Source organism: Anguilla anguilla, chromosome 1 (genome assembly GCF_013347855.1).
Source record: "Anguilla anguilla isolate fAngAng1 chromosome 1, fAngAng1.pri, whole genome shotgun sequence".
Lineage (NCBI taxonomy): Eukaryota > Metazoa > Chordata > Actinopteri > Anguilliformes > Anguillidae > Anguilla > Anguilla anguilla.
The window spans coordinates 65,020,462-65,043,960 of record NC_049201.1 but is presented as its reverse complement, the minus strand read 5'-3'; the positions used below and the strand labels follow the sequence as shown (position 1 = coordinate 65,043,960).

At 36.9% G+C, this 23,499-nt stretch overlaps 1 protein-coding gene across 1 annotated transcript in view; it reads left to right on the top strand.

Annotated features, from left to right (window-relative positions):
* The window catches only part of LOC118223240 (neurexophilin-1), a 36,763-nt gene extending 25,634 nt beyond the window's left edge, over positions 1 to 11,129 (top strand). The window contains exon 2 of the mRNA XM_035409496.1: positions 8,939 to 11,129. Coding sequence (XP_035265387.1) covers positions 8,939 to 9,700 — 762 coding nt within the window. The 3' untranslated portion in view covers positions 9,701 to 11,129. The remainder of the gene's footprint in view (positions 1 to 8,938) is intronic.
* Positions 11,130 to 23,499: the final 12,370 nt, after the last annotated feature.

The following is a 23,499-nucleotide window of genomic DNA, read 5'->3' as shown; positions in this document are numbered from 1 at the left end:
TAAAAAATTAATGTTGTGGAATAAATGTTTCTCAGATTTCTGTAGTAGTGTCTTAGGATTTTCTCATATTGAAATATATACACATATATTTGCACAAAGACTTTTTTTGTTATGGTACATATTTCTTGAAACGCTGGAATGCCATGGTATCATGAGGGTCCAATGTGTTGTATATTTTTTCACAAATTATACTGTAAGTGAGAGGCTATAAGTAGGCCTATATATATTTGCATACTAACACATGTATTGTTTTCTAAATATTTTATTAAAATAATAAGGGTCATGCTACTGGGCGTATAATTAATCCAAATTAATGTATGTTCACTATGTATGTGCAGTCATGGAAGAATATTCTTATTAAAGAATATTCAACAGTGATGTACAAGAGCATTTCAGATCGCAAGCCACAAACTTTAGACCTTGAAAGATGTACCACTATCAGGGAATGGTGTGTGTGACAATTCTGCAGTTTATCTATGGGTGTTTATTTTATAAAGTTGTGAGTCCTATCCTGCATATATCCCAGTGGAGGGCATAATGATAAGAAAAGCATGGAAATGTGTCAATTAAGAGTGCTTTCATTATTCAGTGTTGTTATTGTTCAGTGAGGGTCTAATGACTGAGACTTAATGAAAACACAACGTGAGGAGCCATTAGAATCCTTTGTCTTCTCTGCCCAATCCTTCATTCTGTAATTAAACTGCAGAGGAGTGCCTGCAGTCACTGATTGGATGATTCCCCAAAGTGACAGTTAAGAAGGTGCCTTTTTTCTCTTGAAATGCTTTTCTCTAGTTCCAGAAGATTTTAATTGAGGTGCTATATCACTCATCCAAAGCTTTGACGTATGTCTTTTAAACAGAATTCTCTTTTTGATTTACGATGTCTCACAGTGTGTTGGTTTGATAGATAAAAGAGACAATTTGCATAAAATAACCAATAGCTTTTCTATGGCTACCTGTAATCAGCTTTTGCTAGTATTATTAATTATTTATTTGCCATATATTTATATTTAAAAATCTCACTCACCCACTGCAAATTGGAGAGAAAAATGAATTAGTTTTTTCTTAAAGGGGTATTTTTGATGGGGGATTTCAAATTCTTCGCAATGAGCATCCCACAGTACCAAGACCAGACGTTTTTGAAGCTCACTACCTGGTCTTGTTGATTGACATTGCACTAGTGAGGTTGGATCCAATATAGGTCTTTCAGCCACCCGCTTCATTATAAGTCAATGGTACCAATATGTCAAAAATGAAGTCAATAATGTAGTCGCAATAGATGTTTTCTTCTTCATCTAATGTCTCCCCATGTGCTAATTTGTTAAGTGATTGTGTCATTCTGACAAGGCTTTAATATTTTAATAATTTACGGACAGTTCGGGGACAGTTTTCATCACTGTCAATCAGGCTGTGCCCAGGCAAGAGTTCATGAACGCCCAGACATTATTATCAAATAAGGGTCCCCCTTTTTCCTATGGGAGTCTCTGGCCTCAATTAGTACAACATGGCAGAACAAAAAACTGCACTTCTGCGTCTTCAAAATGCGTTTCACGAACCCATGGAAATTCAGTATGTGAAGACACAGTCACATTGTCACATGTTTTTTTTGTTTTCTTTTTGCAGTCTATGGAAAATATATTGTACACGTACAGTATAGCTGCTGTATCGCTGGAAGGTCCGTGGTCAAGTGAGATTTTGTTTAGAGCCCGACCGATGCCAGATTTTTGGGTCCGATGCCGATCCCGATTTTGGAGAGTCCTAGCCCACTGATTACCGATGTTTTGACTGATATTTTGTCAAAAATTGCAACATTTTCAAATCAATTTGAAAAACTTATATTTTATCAAAGTTTCTATATTTGAGAGCATTTAACTTATAAGCAAACAAATAAATAAAAATAAACACACAAATAACTTTTTGATAGATAAAAAAATGTAAAAGATATAAAATTAAATATATATATTAACACCATCTTCAAGTGGTGTGAATTCAAAATAACTCCACACGTTGCTTTTACTCCTTTCTATTCCAGCCATCTATAAAAAATAAATTTTAAAAGATCAGTTTTCTAGTTTCAAACATGTATTATTATGGATATTATTATTATTGTTGTTGTTATTAATTTATTGTTATTTCTTAGTATCTATTCTCAGTAAGTTAAATTAATTCTATTTTCTTATTTTATTCCTACTACATGATCTCAAAGAGTAAGACTTTATCTAGCGGAGCTAATGAGTGAATCAAGTGTAACGTTAGATGAAACTAAATTGACTGGATGAAATACGTAACGTGAGGCTTGTCCATAAGAATTCGGTGGTGAAAAAACTACAATGCGCTTTCGTGCAGGTTACCTGCGCTAACTGTTGGTTGATTCACTTCTCCAACAGCAATCAATCAAATTTCAATCAACTTCGCTCATGTTATCGCGACAAAGCTAGATAACATGGCTTAAAATGATCCACGTTAGAAGTGTTTTATCTGCGTTTTTACTGTCTGGTTAGCTCGCTACGATGACGCGTGACTAGATGACACACTTGCTTGCAATAATGCGTTGGCTATTGACACAGCATCATATAGTAGCTAATATTATTATCTCAGATAAAAAAAACACGTGTGATGCATTCAATCACCATTTTATTTTGGCTGGTTATTTATTTGAGAATACAGCGATGTCCTCTGGAAATGTAGATCCTACGCTGCTTATGTGCTCACTGCCACTTCATAAAGGCTTGCTAGCCAGCTAGCTTGCTAAAGTGAACCAAATATGTTAGCTAGCTTGCTTGCTTGATAATGAGGATTGAAAAAACATAGTGGTCGTATAAACGCATTTAATTAAAAACTTTCACTAAATATACATACCTTTATTGCAGCAATAGAATCTGTGCAGACAAGTCTTGCAGTGGAGAATATTGGATGAGGCACAAGTGACAAACGTCTTATTACAGAAGTAGCGCGTCAGCTGCTGCAGTTCACACTTGTATTAGAGCTCCCTCTACTGGATAATTATAGTAAACAGCAATTACAACGTTCAAACAGACAAGTACAGATAAATAATCAATGTTTGTTTTTTGTTTATTATACTTATTTAAAAATCGGGACACATCGGCTGCATAACTGCCGATCCCGATGTTGTCAAAAAAGTCAAATAATGGCCGATATATCGGCCAAACCGATATATCGGTCGGGCTCTAATTTTGTTATGCTTTCTTGGAACGGTTCACCATAATGGTTCAGTGTGCAGAAGAACGTTGCGATGCCCAAATCTTCCATGACCATCTTGACTGATTCCAATCAGCCTTCTTGCTTCTTGAGGATTACCTAGCTACCGTGTATTTTAGACTAGTGGTGGCTCCCTCACCTGTGATGTTTCTGACCAGGCACTGTTCCCCCTGTAGCAGACATTTTCCATTAGATCTCTGTGAAACAACAGATTAAAAAACATACAATAGAATTTTTTGACATGATAAAATGATGCCTTCATGACATCAATATGTATCGCCAGAGAAGTGCACTCATATGCTTCATAAAAGGAGAGCTTTTCCCCTCAGCAGCATGTTTATGACATTGATTTAAAGAAAAGAAGTAATGTTCATGACCAAATCCAGTCTATATAACACTATTACAAGTTATTTTTATGCGCACTATTAAGTTTTCAATCATTTCTTTGAACCAACATTTCTAACAGTGTGGTCCCTTTATTTCTTTGTGAAAGACACAGCCTTTAAGTGAGGTGAATTTGAGGGCAATGCTTGTCGTAGCCTTGCTCTTAGCTCATATCCACCCTTAACCCATGCGGTGCAGCGCCTGTGGTAATTGTGTGCTGAGACTGAGTTTGCGTTAATGGTGTGTCTAACAGCTTTGTTACGAGTCCATTAGGCAGTTCTAGTACATGGACACCATGTCATATTAAAATGCTGGTAACGGCCCATTTCCTGCCACTCAGATTCTTTCACCTCAGTGCCAAAGAATTGGAACTAAACCGTGTGGTAAGTCTGGTTACAACTATTTACTCATATACCACAGGTCCATCTTTCATACTGCCTTGAATTTGATTATCCGTTTACCATGTCAACACCAAGCACTAAAAGCATATTACTTTGTCTAATGCTATTTTCAAAAGCATTGTTGAATCTCAGCATTTATGAGTTCCAAAATATGCGTTTTCTTAGTACTTGGTCAATAATCCGGACAAAAAACTGGATTAAAACATTAAGAAAATCATGTTCTTTCTTTGACTGGCTACTTTTTTTCTCAGAAAGCAGAAGCCCTTTGTAATGTAAAACATTAAATTACATTTCAAATTCCTATTTTCCATAACTGGCACAGTACAATACAAGGCTCTTTTGCCTTCATTTGCCTACTGTTCTTTTTTCAGCATGTCTGCATACAACAGTACCACCCAGTGTCCCTACTGTCCTTCAGTTTTATAAGACTTCATTTTACAGTACCAATTCTTCTTTGGCCTTCTTTCTTCTTTTAGGATTATATTCACAATTCCCCCCCATTTCTCTTCAGTGGATATGATTGTAAACCATAAAAGAAAATTACTCCCTTTTAAATTGTCTTAGACAGGATAAGCAATATTTTTAAATGAATCTTGTGTGATTTTCACTGAACGTGAAATTAAGTCAGATTTGTTTTTGTGCTTCTGGCCATGAATCAGCACTACTGGGTGTTAAACAGCCTTTATAATATATAACCACAACATCTGAATCAATAATATGATTAAATGATAAGGTTGAGAACTGTGTATTCTAAAATTGTGATGGAGTAACTCTGTCTGAGGTTAGAATTGAATAAAAATGTGTCATTTTTAGATCAAGATTAAATGCAAGGGATCATTTCTCTTCCGCAGTTTACTGAATTCAGTGGTCACAGAATTTGACAGTCAGAGTGCAACACAAATGTTACATAAATCTGGACCTAGGATTCCTGCATGCATTGCCTTTATGGCTGTTATACAATAAGTGCATTATTGTGCAGTGTATATAATATAATCCCTTTTATCTAGCCAATTTAAAAACTTATATCAATGATGAAAAGCTAATTAAAGCTAATTGATGAGCTAATTTTTAAAATGTTTTTCCTGCTAGCCTGTTTTGCATAAGCCACTAAATGGGAAAATGCTTGTAAAAATAATTATTGATCTTCAGGGGAAATGTTTGACCCACCTCTGACCTTGTGAGGTGTTATTGCAACAATCATACCTTCAGATAGCCTTGAGAGCGGCCCAAATGTTGAGACAACAGCGGAGAAGGAAGGTCAAGAAACAGGGCAGTTGCATTCATATGCTCCATGCATTATGGTGCTACAGGATCGTGAGAGGAAGTTGGAAGGAAAGCAATTTTTATAAAAGTTCCATTGCATATACAGCAACTTAAAAAAAAGTTGACTATAGGGGGATGCTGGATGGCTCATCTGGTTTTAAGGCACCAGTCTTGGTCTAGTGTATAGATAGGCCCCACCATCTCAGATTGAATCCCATTGCCACTAATAAGCCCCACCATCTGGGAGTGAATCCCACTGCCATGTCAGTGTTGGCTGTCATCGGACGTTGCTTATTGGTGGTAGCGTCAACCAGGGATACAGACGGTGCAGTTGATATTCAGCACATGCTCTTATCCTAGGTGACATTTTAATATAAAAATAGTATTCATTAGTACAACTAGATATATACACTTAATCAATGACAGTTTGCTACCTGGGAACCAAACTTGTAACATTTGGATTACAAGCCCAGTTTCTCAGCCAGTATGCTACACTGTATCCTGTGCTTTTTGTGGGAATACATATCAATGGCAAAGCTAGCATTAGCATTCAGAATATCGCATTGGATAAGCTATGCATAATATGATATTTATCTTTGCTTTTTACACAATGTTGCACATGCTTTTGCTCACAGAAAGTAAATGTAGTTCCTTCAAAAGTGTTTCTTACAAAATTGCTAATTAATTTATTTGAACGCGCAGCTTTGCTTACTTTACTTTTCAGCAAAATCAGTTCACTCATTCTGACTAATGAGGAATTTTTATAAACACCCACAAGAAGATTCAAGTAATGAATAAAATTATTTGTGTATCCAAAATGCCAAAAATGAAATATTGAAAAGGTTTGTATTTAGCATGCTTCAATTTTGGCCCAGACCAAAAAAATCCGTCTTCTGTCTCCAAATATTATAGAATTTGGCAGAGCATGGCTTTCCTCAATGCAGTTTAATACTCAGCAGTTCATCAAAGCACACTGAAATAGAGTAAATGCCTTGTGAATAATAATACCGAAGACAGACTGGACACACCGGAACATCAGCCTCAATTACACAAACCAGTAATTGAAGCAAATTCTATTGCCAAGGATACTGCTATGTATAATTGAAGTTGTATGGTGACAGTGTCTCATCTCTATCTTAGTGGATATTACCATCCTAGTATGAAATTGATAATGTAATTTGGCATGTGTGGAGCAGTGAACATTGTCTGTGCATTTTGAGTCATTCACTTCAGCACAATAACCAAGTCTACTCCAGTAGACTTTTATTGACTGAACTCAGGTAGCTTAAAGGCCTTGTCACTTTGATTGTGTTGATCATCATCAGCACTTACTGAACATTTTAAAATGTTCATTATTTTTATCAAAATTGTGTTCTTACATACTTGCTACATTTGCTACTAAGTCCTTGCATTTAATGACTAGCACTGGTTTTATTTTTCTAAACTTGTTTGTGTGTGTGAATGGGTATGTAAATACAGGATTATTAGTATCCTAGATGAAAATTAGGGGGAAAAGCTGAATAAAATAGACAGATGACAAGCTATATTTTATTCTCAGAAATTTTGGAAAGTTATTCCTTTAAAAATAGTTCTATGAAGTAATACATTTTTTTTTAAACCATGGGTATCAAAATTATTTCTACACCCAAAGATACTTTTGAAAGAATAGAATTAGTGGGTGCAGTTAAATCTACAATAATATTATACTTAGTTCAGTTACTCAAGGAGTTGTGTTGTGGCTTTCTGTCACACCTAGTAGGGTGCAGAAATTAGCTACCACACATGTAAAATCAATTATCATGGGGAAAATTAAAGACCTGTTAAATCATGTTGGTCATGTTCCTGCCCAACACAAATCAAAAAGTGGGTACAAAAAATGCATAAATGGTCAAGCATGCCACTAAGCGCACTTAGGGCAATAATGAAATGAAGTCTCAAACATCTGAACAATTGCAAACTTGCCAGGTAAAGGACACAAGGGCACGATGTCCCCACAGTGAGGAAGATGGTAAAGGAGGCAAAGTAGAATCCAAGAATTACAGTTCAGTTATGTAACAAAGCTGTGCATTCTCTGTGGAATTGTTGACTAAGAAGAGAAGGTACATATGTAAAAGTACACTCCAATTAAAGTACATTGTTTTAATATATGGGAAAATTACAATATATCTCAGTAGTGGTATTTGTTTTCTATGCATTTTCATCAGTGAGTCTGGACACGACTGTAAAAGGGGCTTTTGATACTGTTGAAATTACACACAGCACAGTGACTGCATTAGTTATTAGCATTGTGGTAACGTCATTTCCTTGAATGGAACAGAAGGGTGTATTAGTGCACCAGAGTGTGTGTACCATTGTGCAGTTTTCTCATTTGCCCTAGACATATTGTAAGTGACTATGAACATACAATGTTTTTTGCTGTTTGAGTGACTTGGGCACATTCTTCCTGAGGTTGTCCCAAAGCTGAGGACCTCTGACCATGACAAGGGTGTGCGGTGTCTGAAAGCAGCACTGTTATCACAGTGAACACAAACTGAGAATTATGAATATGCATGTTCTGTACATGAGGGTAATTCTTTGGGGTAATCTTTAGAGATACCAATGCGGTTCGGTAACATATACTATACTGTTTGACATTCTGCTCTCACAACAGCAAAAGTCAACACCAAGAGTCCATAAAAAAGCCAATACACCATTTTGTGAAGTGGTCAGGCTTCTTTGACCTGCTACCCCTTGAAAGTAATTAAGAAAGCAATTTTCCCACGAGCACTTTTCCTATTCAGTACAAATCGTTCTTGCTGAAAGCTTTTTTTCAGTAACCTGCCACAGGCACTTCAAAACCAGCATGAAAAGGCAGAATGGCAGATTTTAAAAGGTCATGCATATTCTTTCAGTGGGTTGTCTGTAGATATAATGAATGGTACTTCTTATACAGAAATATACCTATCCATCAAACACTATCATTTGAAAATATCCCCCATTGTTGCCATAAGCTATACCCTTGTTAAGCACTGCAATATTGCCATCACACTGACATGCCTGCCAAGGTATTGCTGTCCAAAGGCCCTTTTGATTGGTGGCAAAGCCTTATTTTCTAAGTATTGATCCTGGGGGCAACCTACAAAATGCAAAGCTTCACCAAGACAGATTTGCTGTCATGTTTTACAGTAGGAATCAGGCAATCAATGTCACATTTGTCCATTGAGTGCTATACGAATCTGGGTTCACTCATCTGTGTTAAACAGGAAAAACTGGGGGTCCATCAATCATCAATTCAAGGAACGCTGTGCTGTTAATAGCCTGGTTTTACTCACGATTCTAATGAAAGGCTGCTGAATTCATTTCTACACGGTGTTGGAATTGCCTTACTCCAGGCAGAAGGTGAAGCCCTGAAAGAGGAGGCAGCAAGCACAATATCAAATTCCCTGCATTCATTTTACATTCATGAAGTCATTTTTCTGTATTCCCCAAATGAGTCCTGACCTACAGTATCGATTAACGCAATCCTTCAGAATTCCTCTAGTCAACTGATTTATTAGTATATCGCAAACACCGTCAATGTGAAATATTACAATGCTGTACAGAAATTTAAAATACATGAAGCAATGATTTTTGCATTTCTGTCTCTTGTGATAATGATTTTTTTTAACTTTATGTCTTTTTATCTGTTTATAGGTTACAAGTGCTAATGCATCCATTCCAGGGAAGACAGATCTCCTGAAATCAGGAAGCCCCAAGTCAACACTAAAACACATATGGACAGGAAGCAGTAAGGACTTGTCCATCAGTCGCCTGCTCTCACAGACTCTACAGGGCAAAGAGAATGCCACGGCTCTTGACCTGCGGTACAACACACCAGAACCATATTCTGAGCAGGACCTCTGGGATTGGCTCCGAAACTCCACAGACCTCCAGGAGTCCCGCCCCCGGGCCAAAAGGCGCCCAATTGTCAAAACGGGAAAGTTTAAGAAAATGTTTGGCTGGGGAGACTTCCACTCCAACATCAAGACAGTCAAGCTAAACCTGCTCATCACGGGCAAGATCGTGGACCACGGGAATGGGACGTTCAGCGTCTACTTCCGCCACAACTCCACCGGCCAGGGGAACGTCTCAGTCAGCCTGGTCCCGCCCACCAAGATTGTGGAGTTTGACCTGTCCCAGCAGTCAGTCATCGATGCCAAAGATTCAAAGTCGTTCAACTGCCGTATTGAGTACGAGAAGGTCGACAAGGCGACCAAGAACACGCTCTGCAACTTTGACCCGTCCAAGACCTGCTACCAGGAGCAGACGCAGAGTCATGTCTCCTGGCTCTGCTCTAAGCCCTTCAAGGTCATTTGCATTTACATTGCCTTCTACAGCACTGACTACAAACTGGTGCAGAAAGTGTGTCCAGATTACAACTACCACAGTGACACTCCTTACTTTCCATCAGGCTGATGTGTTAAATTTCCATGTGGAATGGAGGCAGAAGGGGGACAAGTACATACCCCTTTAATACATCCGCTATTTGTACTGTCCTGAATGTGTCCGCAATAGAAAGATGATGCTGTCTATATTAAAGATGAATTGATTATCTGACCCAGTGAATATTACAATTTGTCATTTTCAAGCAAAAAAAGAGGTTGAACAGAAAGAGGTAAAAAGAAAAGGTATACAATGCAGCAATGAATTTGAAAATTCAAATGAAATTCAGACAGTAAATGTTGATATAAAACATAGTTGTCTGATTACTATGACCTTGTTCCATTCTATATTGTCAAAGGGGTTTCTCATAGAACAGTGGATTGTACCTCCAGTAATAGAAGTTGGTGTCTTGTGGAAACAAAATGTTGCCTTTATTATTCTTTATTTGTCCATCCCATTTTTACCTGAGAGAGGCCCAACTACAGTACGACTTGTAATGGCTTTGGATTCAGTGATACACCTGTATTTAGTTTTAAACACTTTAATATTTTAATTTGCATACATTTCATCCCGACTGAATATGATTGATGTTGCCATGGAGTACACAAAATAGTTCACCCTAGTCATCTTCACCGAAATGTTCTTATCAACACTTTAAATTCTGTCTCGAAAGGTAGTGGCATAGCCACAGTCATCTCCCTCTCAATCATATGCCCGCCCACCCCCCAAACATGTGATCAGACATAAGATAATGAGATAGTTTGCTTCCCAAAGAGAAGGTGGCACATTCAAGGCAATGTAAGTGGCACTCCTTCCTGCAAGAGATGTCTGCACGGTGAGCAAACCTTTCATGATTGGCATGTTTTATGAAGCCATTTTACACATACAGGAATGCCTACTCTCAGGCCTTCAGTATTTTCTTTGTAAAGTTTTGGCTTGAAGTGTGAGATGAGGGCTATTTTAGGCCTCAGCAGCAGGCTTTTATTTGGGAAATGATCATTTATGAAAGGTTTACTGACTGCCACTATGAAAATGTAATGAATTATATATCCTAGAGCATAATTTATATAAATGGTTTGTATTGTACATAGTTGATCCTGTCCTAATTGAGCTGCTTCTGTTTATGCACCAGTGTCTATCTGTCTCCCCAGTCTCTCTCTCTCCCTCTCTCTTTCTCTCTCACGCAGTCTCTCTCACTCTCTCTCTCTCTCTCTCTCTCTCTCTCGTTCCATTTCTGCTTGTTATTGGTTTATTGGTTAACAAAGGAAAGAAATGACTCATTCTATCAATGTAGCTGTGAATTATATGATCTATGGAAATGATGTACAAAAGCAGTAAAACTGTCAAATATATATAAATATATAAATACCTGTCATCTCTATTGATACATTTTTTTCTGGAGGATGGGGGGAAGATCAAAATGTACATATAAATAAAATCCTGAAAAACTTTTTCAGTCAAATCTTGTCTATGTAAGTTATTGAAATAAAAAAAACTTACTGTCACTATTTCTGAATTGAACTAGTTACACATGCAGAGATTCAATCTATAAGTAATTTACAATGGCCTACATATTAATCACCTGCACAATATTAGCAGCAAAACAAAAACAGTCCTGTTGAATGCTTATAATGGTTAAATGGGATGGTGCAGAAATGTACCCAATGTATGATTAATACACTGAAAATCTGTGAACCTGTTCAGCATTGAAATATAAGGCTATATTCTGTGGTTTTCCCTTACATGGACAGCGATTGTGACAAACCCTATTTGTTACTAGTGAGGCAATGACAGGTACCTAGTTGCAAGTTGCCAGTCAGATTGCTGCGTCAGTACTGTAGTTTGTACCGGATCTATATAGCTTGTATTAGTCAGAGCTCATCCACACATCAGAAGCTAGCCAGATACATTGATAAGCAGGCAGAAACATAGATGTTCCAACTGGATGTCAACAGCAAAAAAAAAAAAAAAAAAAAAAAAAAAAAAAAATTAGCATGGCTATTAGTCATGCTCATTTGAGTTAATCTAGTGTTGTCATTGGAAAATGCTGTTCACTAATGGCTAGAGAGTTGGCATCTATTCCTTAGGACAATGGAATATTGAAGAGAAACTGTTAGCCAGAAGATAGCTGGAATTCTGAGAAACATTTAAATAAATTAATGGAAGCCAATGGACACATAGAGGCTGAATTAATGTAAATAATGCAAAATCAACAGTACCTACAATCACAATTTTACAAAATGGACCTGGCCACTGACACCATACATCAGCCTGCCATGTTTCCTGAATTATCTTTCAGCCACACTTAATTGATCTGCACACAAAAACTACGTACAGTAAACACTTGTGTGTATAGTATAAACAATTGTAAGAACTTTATAACTAAGAGATTGATCTATGTCAAGAAAAATATTTGCCATGGCACATAGAGGGGACATTCAAATTTTAAGTCAATTCGAAAACATATTCCTCAAAATGGTTTTTTGGCATATTTGGTTTCTGTTACTATAAGACAATACACCCTTATTAATAATAACAATCATAATTATATTCAGCCACAAGTACAGCAATTTGCTTACAATAAATATAAAGAAATATACCTGGATATTTATTCAATTTTAATAGCTTTAACGTTACAGATAAATTAAATTTAAAACAAAAAATATTATGTAACATCACATGTCATATGACGACATGTGTTGGGTGCTGCAATAAAAATAATAAAAAATGGGAGTATGTCAATAGAAACATTCAATCGTGTGAACCTTTGGTGTTGAATAATGCATTTGGGCTTTAAAACAACCCAGTCCAGGTTTAAACTGAAACACTGCTGCACTGTGCTATTTTGGTGCTTTTATGAATGTACATATATGAATGCATGAACACACAACAGATATGAGAAATATTTTGTTTCTTTCAAAATGATTATTCGATATGAAAGCTGTACTGATTGTTTGCAATTTGAGTATTTTCATGTGCAGTCCAATGCTGGCTATTTAGGCATTGCTCATGCATGGAGTCAATCAATGTTAGCTATTGTACTTGAATGAGAAACGCAAGGGAAACGGAAGACCAGCTCTACACCTGTCAGTATAAGATACGCATTTGTAGGTGCACTGGTTCTTGTTATGTTAATGTTTTAACTGTCACTATAGCCACAGGGAGTACATAATGGGATGCTGTATGTGGCAGAGCTACAGGGAGTACATTTACAGTCAGCTATTTTACAATGGCTGTTAGGGGACAGTTGCTAGCCATTAAAATTATTGCTACTTACTCTATACATTGAGCCCAGAGTGCACCGACAACTTGCTTTCATTTATGAATTTGGCATGGGTAAGTCAACGATAGAATGAACCAATAGAATGTTAAAAATGTGTTTCAGGTGTTTGGACCAGTCAGTGGGACATTGAAAAGTGAAAGTGAAAAGTGACACTTATCAGTATAGTATGATGGTTAGGGAACTGGTAAACGAACATAAAAAAATGCTAAAGCTGTATGTATATGGATTCAAAAAATGCATGAGAGAGCAGGGTACTGGTTGGCTGCTTATTTGTTTCTCTAGAGAGTGTACATTAATCTTATCAAATGCATGTCTAAGATTAATGAAACTTTGTTGAAGTGGTGATTTATTTATTCTAAATACTGGTATTAAATGCAAACTGACTGACAGTAGAGAAACAGAAAGAAGCACTGGTATATCAATGTAAAATTTGTTTTGTTTGAGAGGAAAATAAATGAGAAAATTAAAGTTATTCACTCTCACCTTTGTTTTAATATCATGAGTAATGGTTTATAGAATGGATTTTGAGGGAGCCTTTTATAACACACTTTTTGACCATGACAAAATTAGCAGTTGACTGTGGATCTAATGCACTGTTTTTAAAGGGAAAACAATAGTGTGATCTGATTGGCAATGATGAATTCAAGCTTTAATCACACCCGCAGTTAATTTATTCATATCATACCAGCCTCTTGTCTAACTGTGCCATAGATGTACTAAAGCCTGGTGTCACAAAAATTCATGAAATTGAGTTGGACATGCCCTAATTTACCAGCGCCTTGTGTTATGGCTAGCATTTGACAGTTGCACCTTGGCTGATAAAATAGGGCCCATTATTTTAAAATGCAAAGTTGTATTGATTTCTGGATGTGTAGCAAATTGAAATGGCTGATCAGCTATGCATCTAAGACATTTCATAAACTGCAGTGCGTTCATTTTCAAGTAAACATGGCAAGAAATTTGCTTTGAGCTGCAGATAAAAAAAGCTGCCAAATTGTGCTAATAAATGCTAATTAGACTACAAATTTTTAAAAAAAGCAAAGTAACCTGATCAAAGACAAGGATACATTTCTCCACGACTTCCCCAAGACTGCCTTCATTCCACAGCAGGTGTGATAAAAAAGAACTCTGAATCCAGTCTTTTGGCTTTGTTCTTGAACACTGAACAATGGGGCCTTTTTGGATCCATTTTACAAGACTATAACCCCTGTGTCTAGTGAGATCCCACGATTGAACCAGGTATTGTGAGAAATCCAGTGGCAACAAATGCAGTCTGCAGTTGATGTAAGAATTTGTTGGTAAACCACCCAGCTTGGCTTTCGCTGACAATTGCATGCAGAAGACAGAAGAATACTCTACGTGAAAGACTGAAAACATTGAGTGGTAGGACATTCATCTGGAACATGGACATCCATTCAGAGAGTGCACCCAAACACATTCCTTTCTAGAGTAACAAAAAAAAATTAATCTGGACATATATGCTATGAAAATGAATAACCTGAAGGAAAAAAAGCTGTCAGAGTAAGGCCAGTTAAATACAATGATGAACATATCATGAAAATGGAAAGAGACATTTTAAAGCAGGCCTGTTGGTAACAGAAAGCTTCACTAATGTTTATGTAATATCTTTCTTTGTTTTGCTAATATACAATATCTCCCTGCATCTTGCTTTATCATTTTATCATTCATCTCAGGATTAGGCGGCAGTAGTTGTGTATTGGCTGTGGTTCACTCAGTACATACAGCACTGGTCTATGGCATTGTGGGACAGAAGGTAAGTATGTTAGCCTGGGGGTTAATTTGGGGGTATTAATACTCATTGCATTGGTACTACTACAGTCCCTTATAGTTTTAATTTTTTATCTGTGTTATCCTTTTTGTTCAATACTTTTATAAAATGATACATAAATGATAAATGCAAAAGTTGTGTACCCTCAACCAAACTGTTTAACTGCTATATTGCACAATTATAAGCTGCTTTCTATTTTTGCAAGTCAAAAGTGTCAGTTATACTGTAAATACTGCTACACAAACAACAAAACAAAGTAATTATACAATAAAAATTGTAATAGTCTTCACTTATCCTAAAATAGATCGTTCTAGGCATGTTCTGGGTAAATTACAGCTGTTTCTTTTTTGTAATTAGCATACAGGTGAAGTAAAAGAAATATCAATATCTGTAGCCTACTTTATGCAATATCAGGCTCCACAAAATGTTTTAACATTATGTCAAATACTGTGCCATGTATGATGAGGTTACTATTAACGCAAGTCTGATTAAGGATAGTTAATTTACTTTTTTAATACATGTAAATGAATTGGTGTTGACAAATGTATGCCAAAATATTTCCATGTCACTTTTTCTTCTGTATTTCATTCAGCAGGTTCTTGAAGATGAGAAAATACAGTGTGAGCCATGGAAAGACTGTACAGTGCAACGTTTTCATAATTTGCAGGATAATGAAAACAAAATGTATGGGCATCGCTCAGCTCAAAGTACATTACAGTATATTAGCAAACTAGTGATTGATGTTTTTGGAACTTATTAAGGAAGGCACTCAGCATATTTCAAGTGTGTGTATAAAAGCAATCTGAGATATAAGTGTACTGTTCACATTCAGTCACAGGCATTTTCACATGTAATAAACTCATCTTTTCAGTTTTAAGGACCAGGCAGCCTACCACTTGGGACACTCATCCTCTGCTTATTTATTTTACTGATCAGTGGGGTTTATTGGGTTTAAAAGAACTATTAACACTTCAAGATTTACATGTTAACACCATTCTCCTCAACTACTGATACAATTTAAATTCTTAGCTATGAGGCTGATTTGTTCCTGAGGTTATTTCAGGATAAATTATTTCAGTCACCATTAAAATTATGTTTCTTTTTTTTTTAAATCACTATTGAATTTTGACCATTCTCACATTTCTTTCTTCGGAATAATCATCATGTCTGTGTCTGTCTCACTGACATGACATGCGCACATATAGTATGCACACATACATGCATTCATGCATGCACACACACACACACACACATTTGAATAATTCTGTGAGGTAAGGCAAAAGCCCAATTTGCCCTTTTCAGAAGAGGCGCCACAATGATTGTTGAATACCATTTCATTTTTTCAATTATGCATGACATTAAATGACTCACAAGCACATCTCCAATGAAATTATTATTTCTGTGAAATTAGATAGGGCAAGGTTCCATAAGAGAGTAAAAAAAAAAAAAAAATAGCATACTCCCACTTGACATGAATTGCTTTAGTAGAGTACACTACAAGTAAACCCTAATAGATAAGAACAGAAATATACATTAACACTGGTAATAGACACATTACACCTCCAATTTCACATTTTCGTAAACAGCTGCTTTTGGTCAGTGTTTAGCTATACACAAGAAAGTGCACAGACTGCACCACAGAACTTAATTATATCAAGAAGTTGTTTACTTCTTGTAATTCCAGACCTGGAGCATATTTGGAAACCTCATCACAATTGGGGCATCGTTCTCAGTGTGATGTCAGTGTCTGCTTGTGCGAACACATGGCCTCGCGCTGGTGTCAGTGCCACAGTTTGAGGCACTGACAGACCCTCCACCGCTCAGCAGGCCGCAGATTGATTGGAAGGGAGTTCAGGCCATCGCCAACATCTGCTGATCTGCCTTGCTCACTCGCAGGTGCCAAAGAGGAAAGACAAATATGGGCATAATATTCACAGACATGAAACCAAACAATGCACTTGATAAGTTCCAGCTCCAAGGAATCTTAGTAAAACAGGAGAGTTGTGATATGTTGAATCACACCACAGAACACGTGGTACAGATTCATATCATTCAGATTTGGCAACACTTGTCTGTTTGTGTATTAGACAGGCTTTCCAAATAGATGCCACTTTACATTACATTTCAGGATTTTGAAGTCACAATTTGGGAAAAATATCAAAGCATTACGATATGAAATTACATCAATCCAGAGTGTGGTTCATGGCACAAAAAACACAGCAACATTATAGTTACACTCAAATGAACTGCTATAGCTGTTACCTGCTCCATTATACACCTATAATTCTAACCCTGAATCCAGTCACTGAACCATAACCCTACCCCAAAGCAAAGCATCACCCATAACTCTAACCCTGAACAAAAACATAACCTTTAACCTTCCTCCTGCCCTATTGGAGAATCAGACAATGAATAAATTAGAAAAACATTTCTCTCAAAAACTAATTTTTCTTCATGATTTCAGGAAAAGCAAACCATATGAATTGGTTGCATGTGTAATTATTTCCTTGTTGACTGCTTTATTTAGTCATGTTTGTAGAACATTTGTCAACTGTTCACGAGGAATTTATAGTCTTATAATCATGCAACACATCAGAAGCCTTCACAACAATGAAACGCGGGGAAATGTTTTGAAATAGCACTCACTTTACTTATCAAGTTCACTTTATGATATTTCTTATTTTCTTGAAGGGTTACTCAGAAAGGAACAAGCAATTTTATTTTGCAATTGTATTTACAATATTTAAAATACACACACAAAAAATGCACGAATGTATTAAATTAAGTAACAACTCAAGATTTCATGTGATAAATCCGAAGTCATCACGCAGTTACTGTACATTTTGATGTGTGGAATATAGGTAATCACACAAGTACAGTTATGCATTACATAATATATCCTGAATACCACTATTTTATTAGAAGTGCTGCTTTGAATTTCTAGAGATGCTCAAGTCCTTGTTACCAGAATGTGTTTGACGCTGGTATGGAAGCAGGATTGAGTGTCTCTCCCTATGGGAAGCACAAGTCTGTCTGCAGAAAGACTCTCTTGAGACTCGGCATGAATGAATAGCCTGGATGAAGTGTCTGCATTACCATATTGTGTGGCAGCTTTACATTCTCTGTTAAACTGACAAGCAGTCGCTGTGCACAGCAATCAAGATTTATTAGAGGATCTTTAGGACAATTTAAAAAGGACAAAATCTGTCTACTGTAATATATAGATAAACAATAAATACAAATAAGAAGATAGTTTAGTAGATTTAAACCATGAAGCTGACTACCAAAACTTATTTTATCATGTTTGCATAGGAAGCAATAACTTCCTGGTTGTGTTCAGTGAATAGACATTTAAATGGGATATTAATGTAAATATATACTTTAAAATATGTGCAAAAAAATGCTATGAATTTCAATACCTGAATTCATCATTACATTATTTTGCTATTTATTTGTTGACAAATAAAGGCCAATTAATATTTAATTATAAGACTTGTTCAGTAGATACTTCAGTGTATTTCATACATTCCTCAAACATATAAGACATGCATTTCTTTATGGATAATGGCATTAGCAAGTCAGTATCAAAGCTTCAAGCAGCCTCTCCTCTGCTAGCCTTCACCTAAATAGCCAGGAGATGACTCACTCATATGCATTGCTACTTTGTCACAAAAATCTGAGCTAACCCGCTAAGGTTAGCATCCATTTAGTAATAGTCTACTTGAAACAGTATCGCTATGGCCATTCCCCATTAGCAGGCAAGCAACATGTTCCCACACTATGCAGCACTTTGTTTTCTGGCTGAGTATAAAACTCAAACTAAAATAAACTGGCAGATGCAGACCATCTGTTTCAGACAATGGGGATGGGTTAGAACTCTGACAAATAAGAGAGGAGAACCATTAGGCAGTAGAAACTACTAATTGAGACTCTCCTGTTTCTTTTTTAGGACACAAATGTATCTGATGTAAAATGTCTTACCAATGTTGGATGAAATCCTCGGGTGAATTATATATACCCTTTATTGGATCCAACACAATGCATATTGATTGAAACAGACTGCCTTTTACCACACCATTTCTCTTGTATTTATGACATTTAATACCACATTGATCTGGATTAATGGAATGATTGAACAAAATGATTTGAGATTCAGTTCTCATGTGGGACATCAATTTGACCCCAAGCTACAAACATCTCCAAACCAACAGCCTGCATCAATATTTAATATCTGAGCAAAACACAGATCTGCTCTACTTCACATTCATTGTTTTTACCAAATGCCCCTGTACACATTTACTGTGGTTGTAGTCATTTAAAGCCCCCCTCTTTAAGCCTTTTCCAGTCAATTTCCAGTGCAAGTTTCTTGGGCTTATAATAGTATGAAATCACATTTTGTTCAAGTCTACCAATGGGTGTTGCATTTTACACCATAACTCATTTTCATCATGAACATACATGCAATGATCATTTGCAGAACACATTCGGTTAACATTTGGCAAGCTTGATTTGTCAGTTTGACTTGGTGTGAAACTGTGACATTAGGAGTAACACCTTAAATTAAACCTTTTTTGTTACTGTAGGCCTGGTGAGATGTTCTGCACTGTGCTTCAGGCAAAACGTGCATTGGTACATGGTGCAAAGTGGGCTGCTGGGCAAAAGTGCCAGTGCATGAGTGAGCACCACAGTCTCGGATCGAAGTCGACCCATGCCAGCGCTGACTGTGCCAAGCAGCCCTGTTGGGGTAGCAAACAATTGACTTTGCGTCGCCTAAGGGATTTATGGGAGGGATTCAGTCAGCTGGGCTTTTAGTTGATCGAGCATCATGTGTGTGCTGTCCGCACACATATATGATTGGGTCTCCTCTGTTCCCTCTCTGTGCGTGTGTCACACTCTGAACTGAAGACAGTGTACGGAGTCATATTCAGTTGGTTAATGGAGAGGGCATATCCACCTCCCAGCAGTAAGGTGGCGCTACTAACTGCAGCGGTCTGCACTGTGATAGTTAAATCAGAGATTATCTTCTGTTAATGCTATCTGGAAATGGTGTGGTAATCCGGTGCAGCGAACTCATATGTCCATTCTCCTTCTGTTTTCAGGTAATGTAATATTCACTCCTGCAATCGGTTAGTGTGTAGCGGTAATAGAAAGTAGAAAGTGATATGTTGATATGTTTTAGTATGAGGTTTAATTGCAACATGAGCGTCAGCGAGATTTTGGCGCGAATACACTGTGTATCGGAACGGGGTCGCCGTCCATTTTGGAAAATATTCGGTGATGATGGCTAAATATTCCATTTCGGAATGTAAGCTAAAATAATCGGGTATGGATTGTGAAAGATTTAGAGCATTAAGCGCCGTTTTGCGAAAGGGACCGGGAGACGGGAAACAGAATGGCCACGAAAGTGTACAAAGCGTGCGTAGCTGGATAGCCACAGCAGCCGACCAAGTTATTTTCCGATATGCTCAGTTACCTGCTGTGAGTAAGTTCAGACATGAATAAGTTATACCGGGTACGACGACGTTCCAAAGCCGATGCATGCTGTGTTTATTGAAGGAAGATTCGCGACTTTATTAGTACATCCTGCCTGAGTGAAAGCGAATCTGAAACAATAATTCTCAGAACTAACTCGGAAAGGGAACGTGGGAATATCAGTAGCTGAGCTAATACTCGGCAATTTAATGCATTAAAGTGCACGGATCTGGTATTAAAAGGGACATGTGAAACAGTTAGCTTAAACACAGGGAAAATGCACGGAACTGTATTACCCAGTTTCGTGGGGAAATGAGGTTCGTTCAGTATTGCTAGTGGAGTGCAAATAATTGTTTGTCCACTAGGTGGGAGTATTCAGTTAAATGTAGAGCTATAGAGATTAATAAACCTAAAAATCTTTGTTAATTAGTTTTAGTGACTGTGTGAGATTGCTGGTTTTTTTGGAATTGTGAAATGTGATACTGATGTATGGGATTGATACTCTGTAAAGAAATATGTTTATTTTGGTGATTGAAACAGGCACAAGGTAACTGAACCGTAAAGGGTAAAGTGTTTTCTTTATTTTTGCGACACTGTGAAAGTTAAATCAGAGATTATCTTCTGTTAATGCTATCTGGAAATGGTGTGGTAATCCGGTGCAGCGAACTCATATATGTCCATTCTCCTTCTGTTTTCAGAATTAATAAAAACTTTAAATGTGATACAGTGGCGGGTTTATTTCACGCCAGACCTGTAACGCGTGCACAGTTTGTGGCTGTGATGTGAAAAAAAGGAGCTGGCAGTGAACCACCAATTGTCCTCAGTGTCCTGAACTGGCAGCAGGGATATATATATATATATATATATATATATATATATATATATATATGGGCACGCTTGAACACTTTGTAAATTGGACATTTCAAATGCAGGTGGGACTGGAGATGCCAAATGTATTTCAAATAAAAATAAATAAATAAAAAATAACTTGGGTCCGAAGAACAAGTAGACATATGGTCAGTGTCAGAGCTGTCCATTTGCATTTTCAGTATTTTATATAAAGAAAAGAAAAAACTGAAAAGAGCCAACAGACTAACATTCATTTTTCAGCATTGAGAAATAATGGGATATTGGACATACAGAAAGCATATACATTATGGCACAGTGTCAGGTGGACTGATTCGCAGTTTGGTGATTGGATTATAGAAGGAACACAAGCAACAAGCTCCTGACAAAATGTACCTCTGTCAATTTCCGGTCTCTTATTATAGCCATACTAGCCATAATTAATGGAAAACAGGAATTCCCAACATATTTATGAAGACAATGTACATTTAGGGATGTTGTTTTCTTTCATAATGGATGAGCCACACCTGCATATGTGGATGATCTCTAAAGAATATCCGCGGCTTGGCATGGGTAATAGCACTGTTTACTCTTAGAGCGGTAGCAAAACTCAGTAATAGCAGGATTAGTGTAACCACAGGCAATGCCATTTTCATTGGCTTGGGATCAATCAAAAAACCAGACCATATTAAAAGGATTATAGATTAGCAATTAGATGTCTTTTGACTGGAGGAAGAAACCGGTTTACAAGATTTGCTCGAGGTTAGGCAAGAAGGTTGGTCGATTTTCCACTGTATAATCCAGTAACACAGCCCGGAGAGAGAGGTGGAATGGAATCTCTAATATGATAAGAATGACCAGCACAAACTAAATAGTCACCTGAGAAAAATGTGAGGTTTTTTGTTATTATTGCAATGTAGAAATGACATGTTTCAATATACTTTTTTCTCTGTGGGGATTTGGTGAGCAGAATAGAAAAATACATTTAAATGGTTTTCAAACAGAGAAGTGAATATATATATATATATATATATATATATATATATATATATGCAGGGATCTCCATAATATTTGGGACAAAGACAAAAAAGTTGTGTTCTTGATTTGCTCGGTACTCCACAATTTTAGATTTGAAATCAAACAATTCATATGTGGCTAAAGTGCATATTATCAGCTTTTATGTAAGGACATTTCTATACACATTGGTTTCACCATATAGAAATTACAGTACCTTTTTTATATAGACCCCCCTCCCCTCGATTTCAGGGCAGAGTAACATTTCAGACATTTTAAGGTTATGTAAATGAAAGTAGTCACGTTTAGTACTTTGTCGCATATTCTTTGCATGCAATGGCCGCTTGAAGTCTGTGACCCATAGGCATTGCCAGGTGCTGCGTACTGTCTTCTCTGGTGATGTTCTGCCAGGCCTGTACTGCAGCCATCTTTCAGCTCCTGCTTGTTTTGGGAGCTAGTTGCCTTGTGTTATCTCTTTAGCAGATGAAGCAAATGTTCAATTGGATTCAGATCACGTGACTCACTTGGCCGCTAAAGAATTTTGAAATTTTGGCTTTGAAATGACACTATGTCACCAGATTACCTAATCGTGGTCTTCAATGAAATCCTTGGTAAGTAGAAGCAGGTGCCTTAGTGCTGGCCTAATTTTTTTTTTTTTTTTTTTAAGTCTGCAGCCACACTGGCCTTTTCCCAAGATTGGACACCCCTACTATAAACAGATAGAATAGCAGACTTTCTCAATTATATTCAACATTATCTAAACCTCCTAGATCAAGAGAGACCATTCAAACAATTTACTTGCACTGCAAATTTTCCACTTTGGAGATACGTGTGGCTCAATGGATATTCATGAAAAAAGAAAATTTTATATTGCTTTGTATTAGACATAATAGACAGGCAACATTTTCCCTCAAATACTGCTCCTGACCTCACCTCACCTCAATGAACATGCAAATTATCTGATTGCACCTGTGGGACTGTCATGGTCATTACAATATGTTTGGACATGAAAGAGTAACCCAGTCCTTGGAGGTGAAAAAAATTAATTCCATTCATTCAGTGAAAGCCATTCAACATTTTTTTAAAGGTTATTCAATCCAAGACCTTAGCTTTTCTAGCTACTGACTTGCAATGGAATTTGTACTGCCTGCCCTCCTGTGATTTGTGAATCCAAATGTCCGCTATTTCTTGGACCTCAAATTTTTCTTCCCAAATTTGGATGGATTTATTCAGTGAAAGGTATTTTTCCATCATGGTGAAATGCTAGTGTTAGGAGTGATATGTTTGGCTTTTAGACCTTGAGATGATTAACATTTTTTGGTAGCTTTTTTAAGCCCTTGCATAACTATACAAATGCACATATTAAGAAGTCTTTAAGCTTTAATCAAAATGTTAACATGTGAAAATACATGTTGTCAGATATATTGT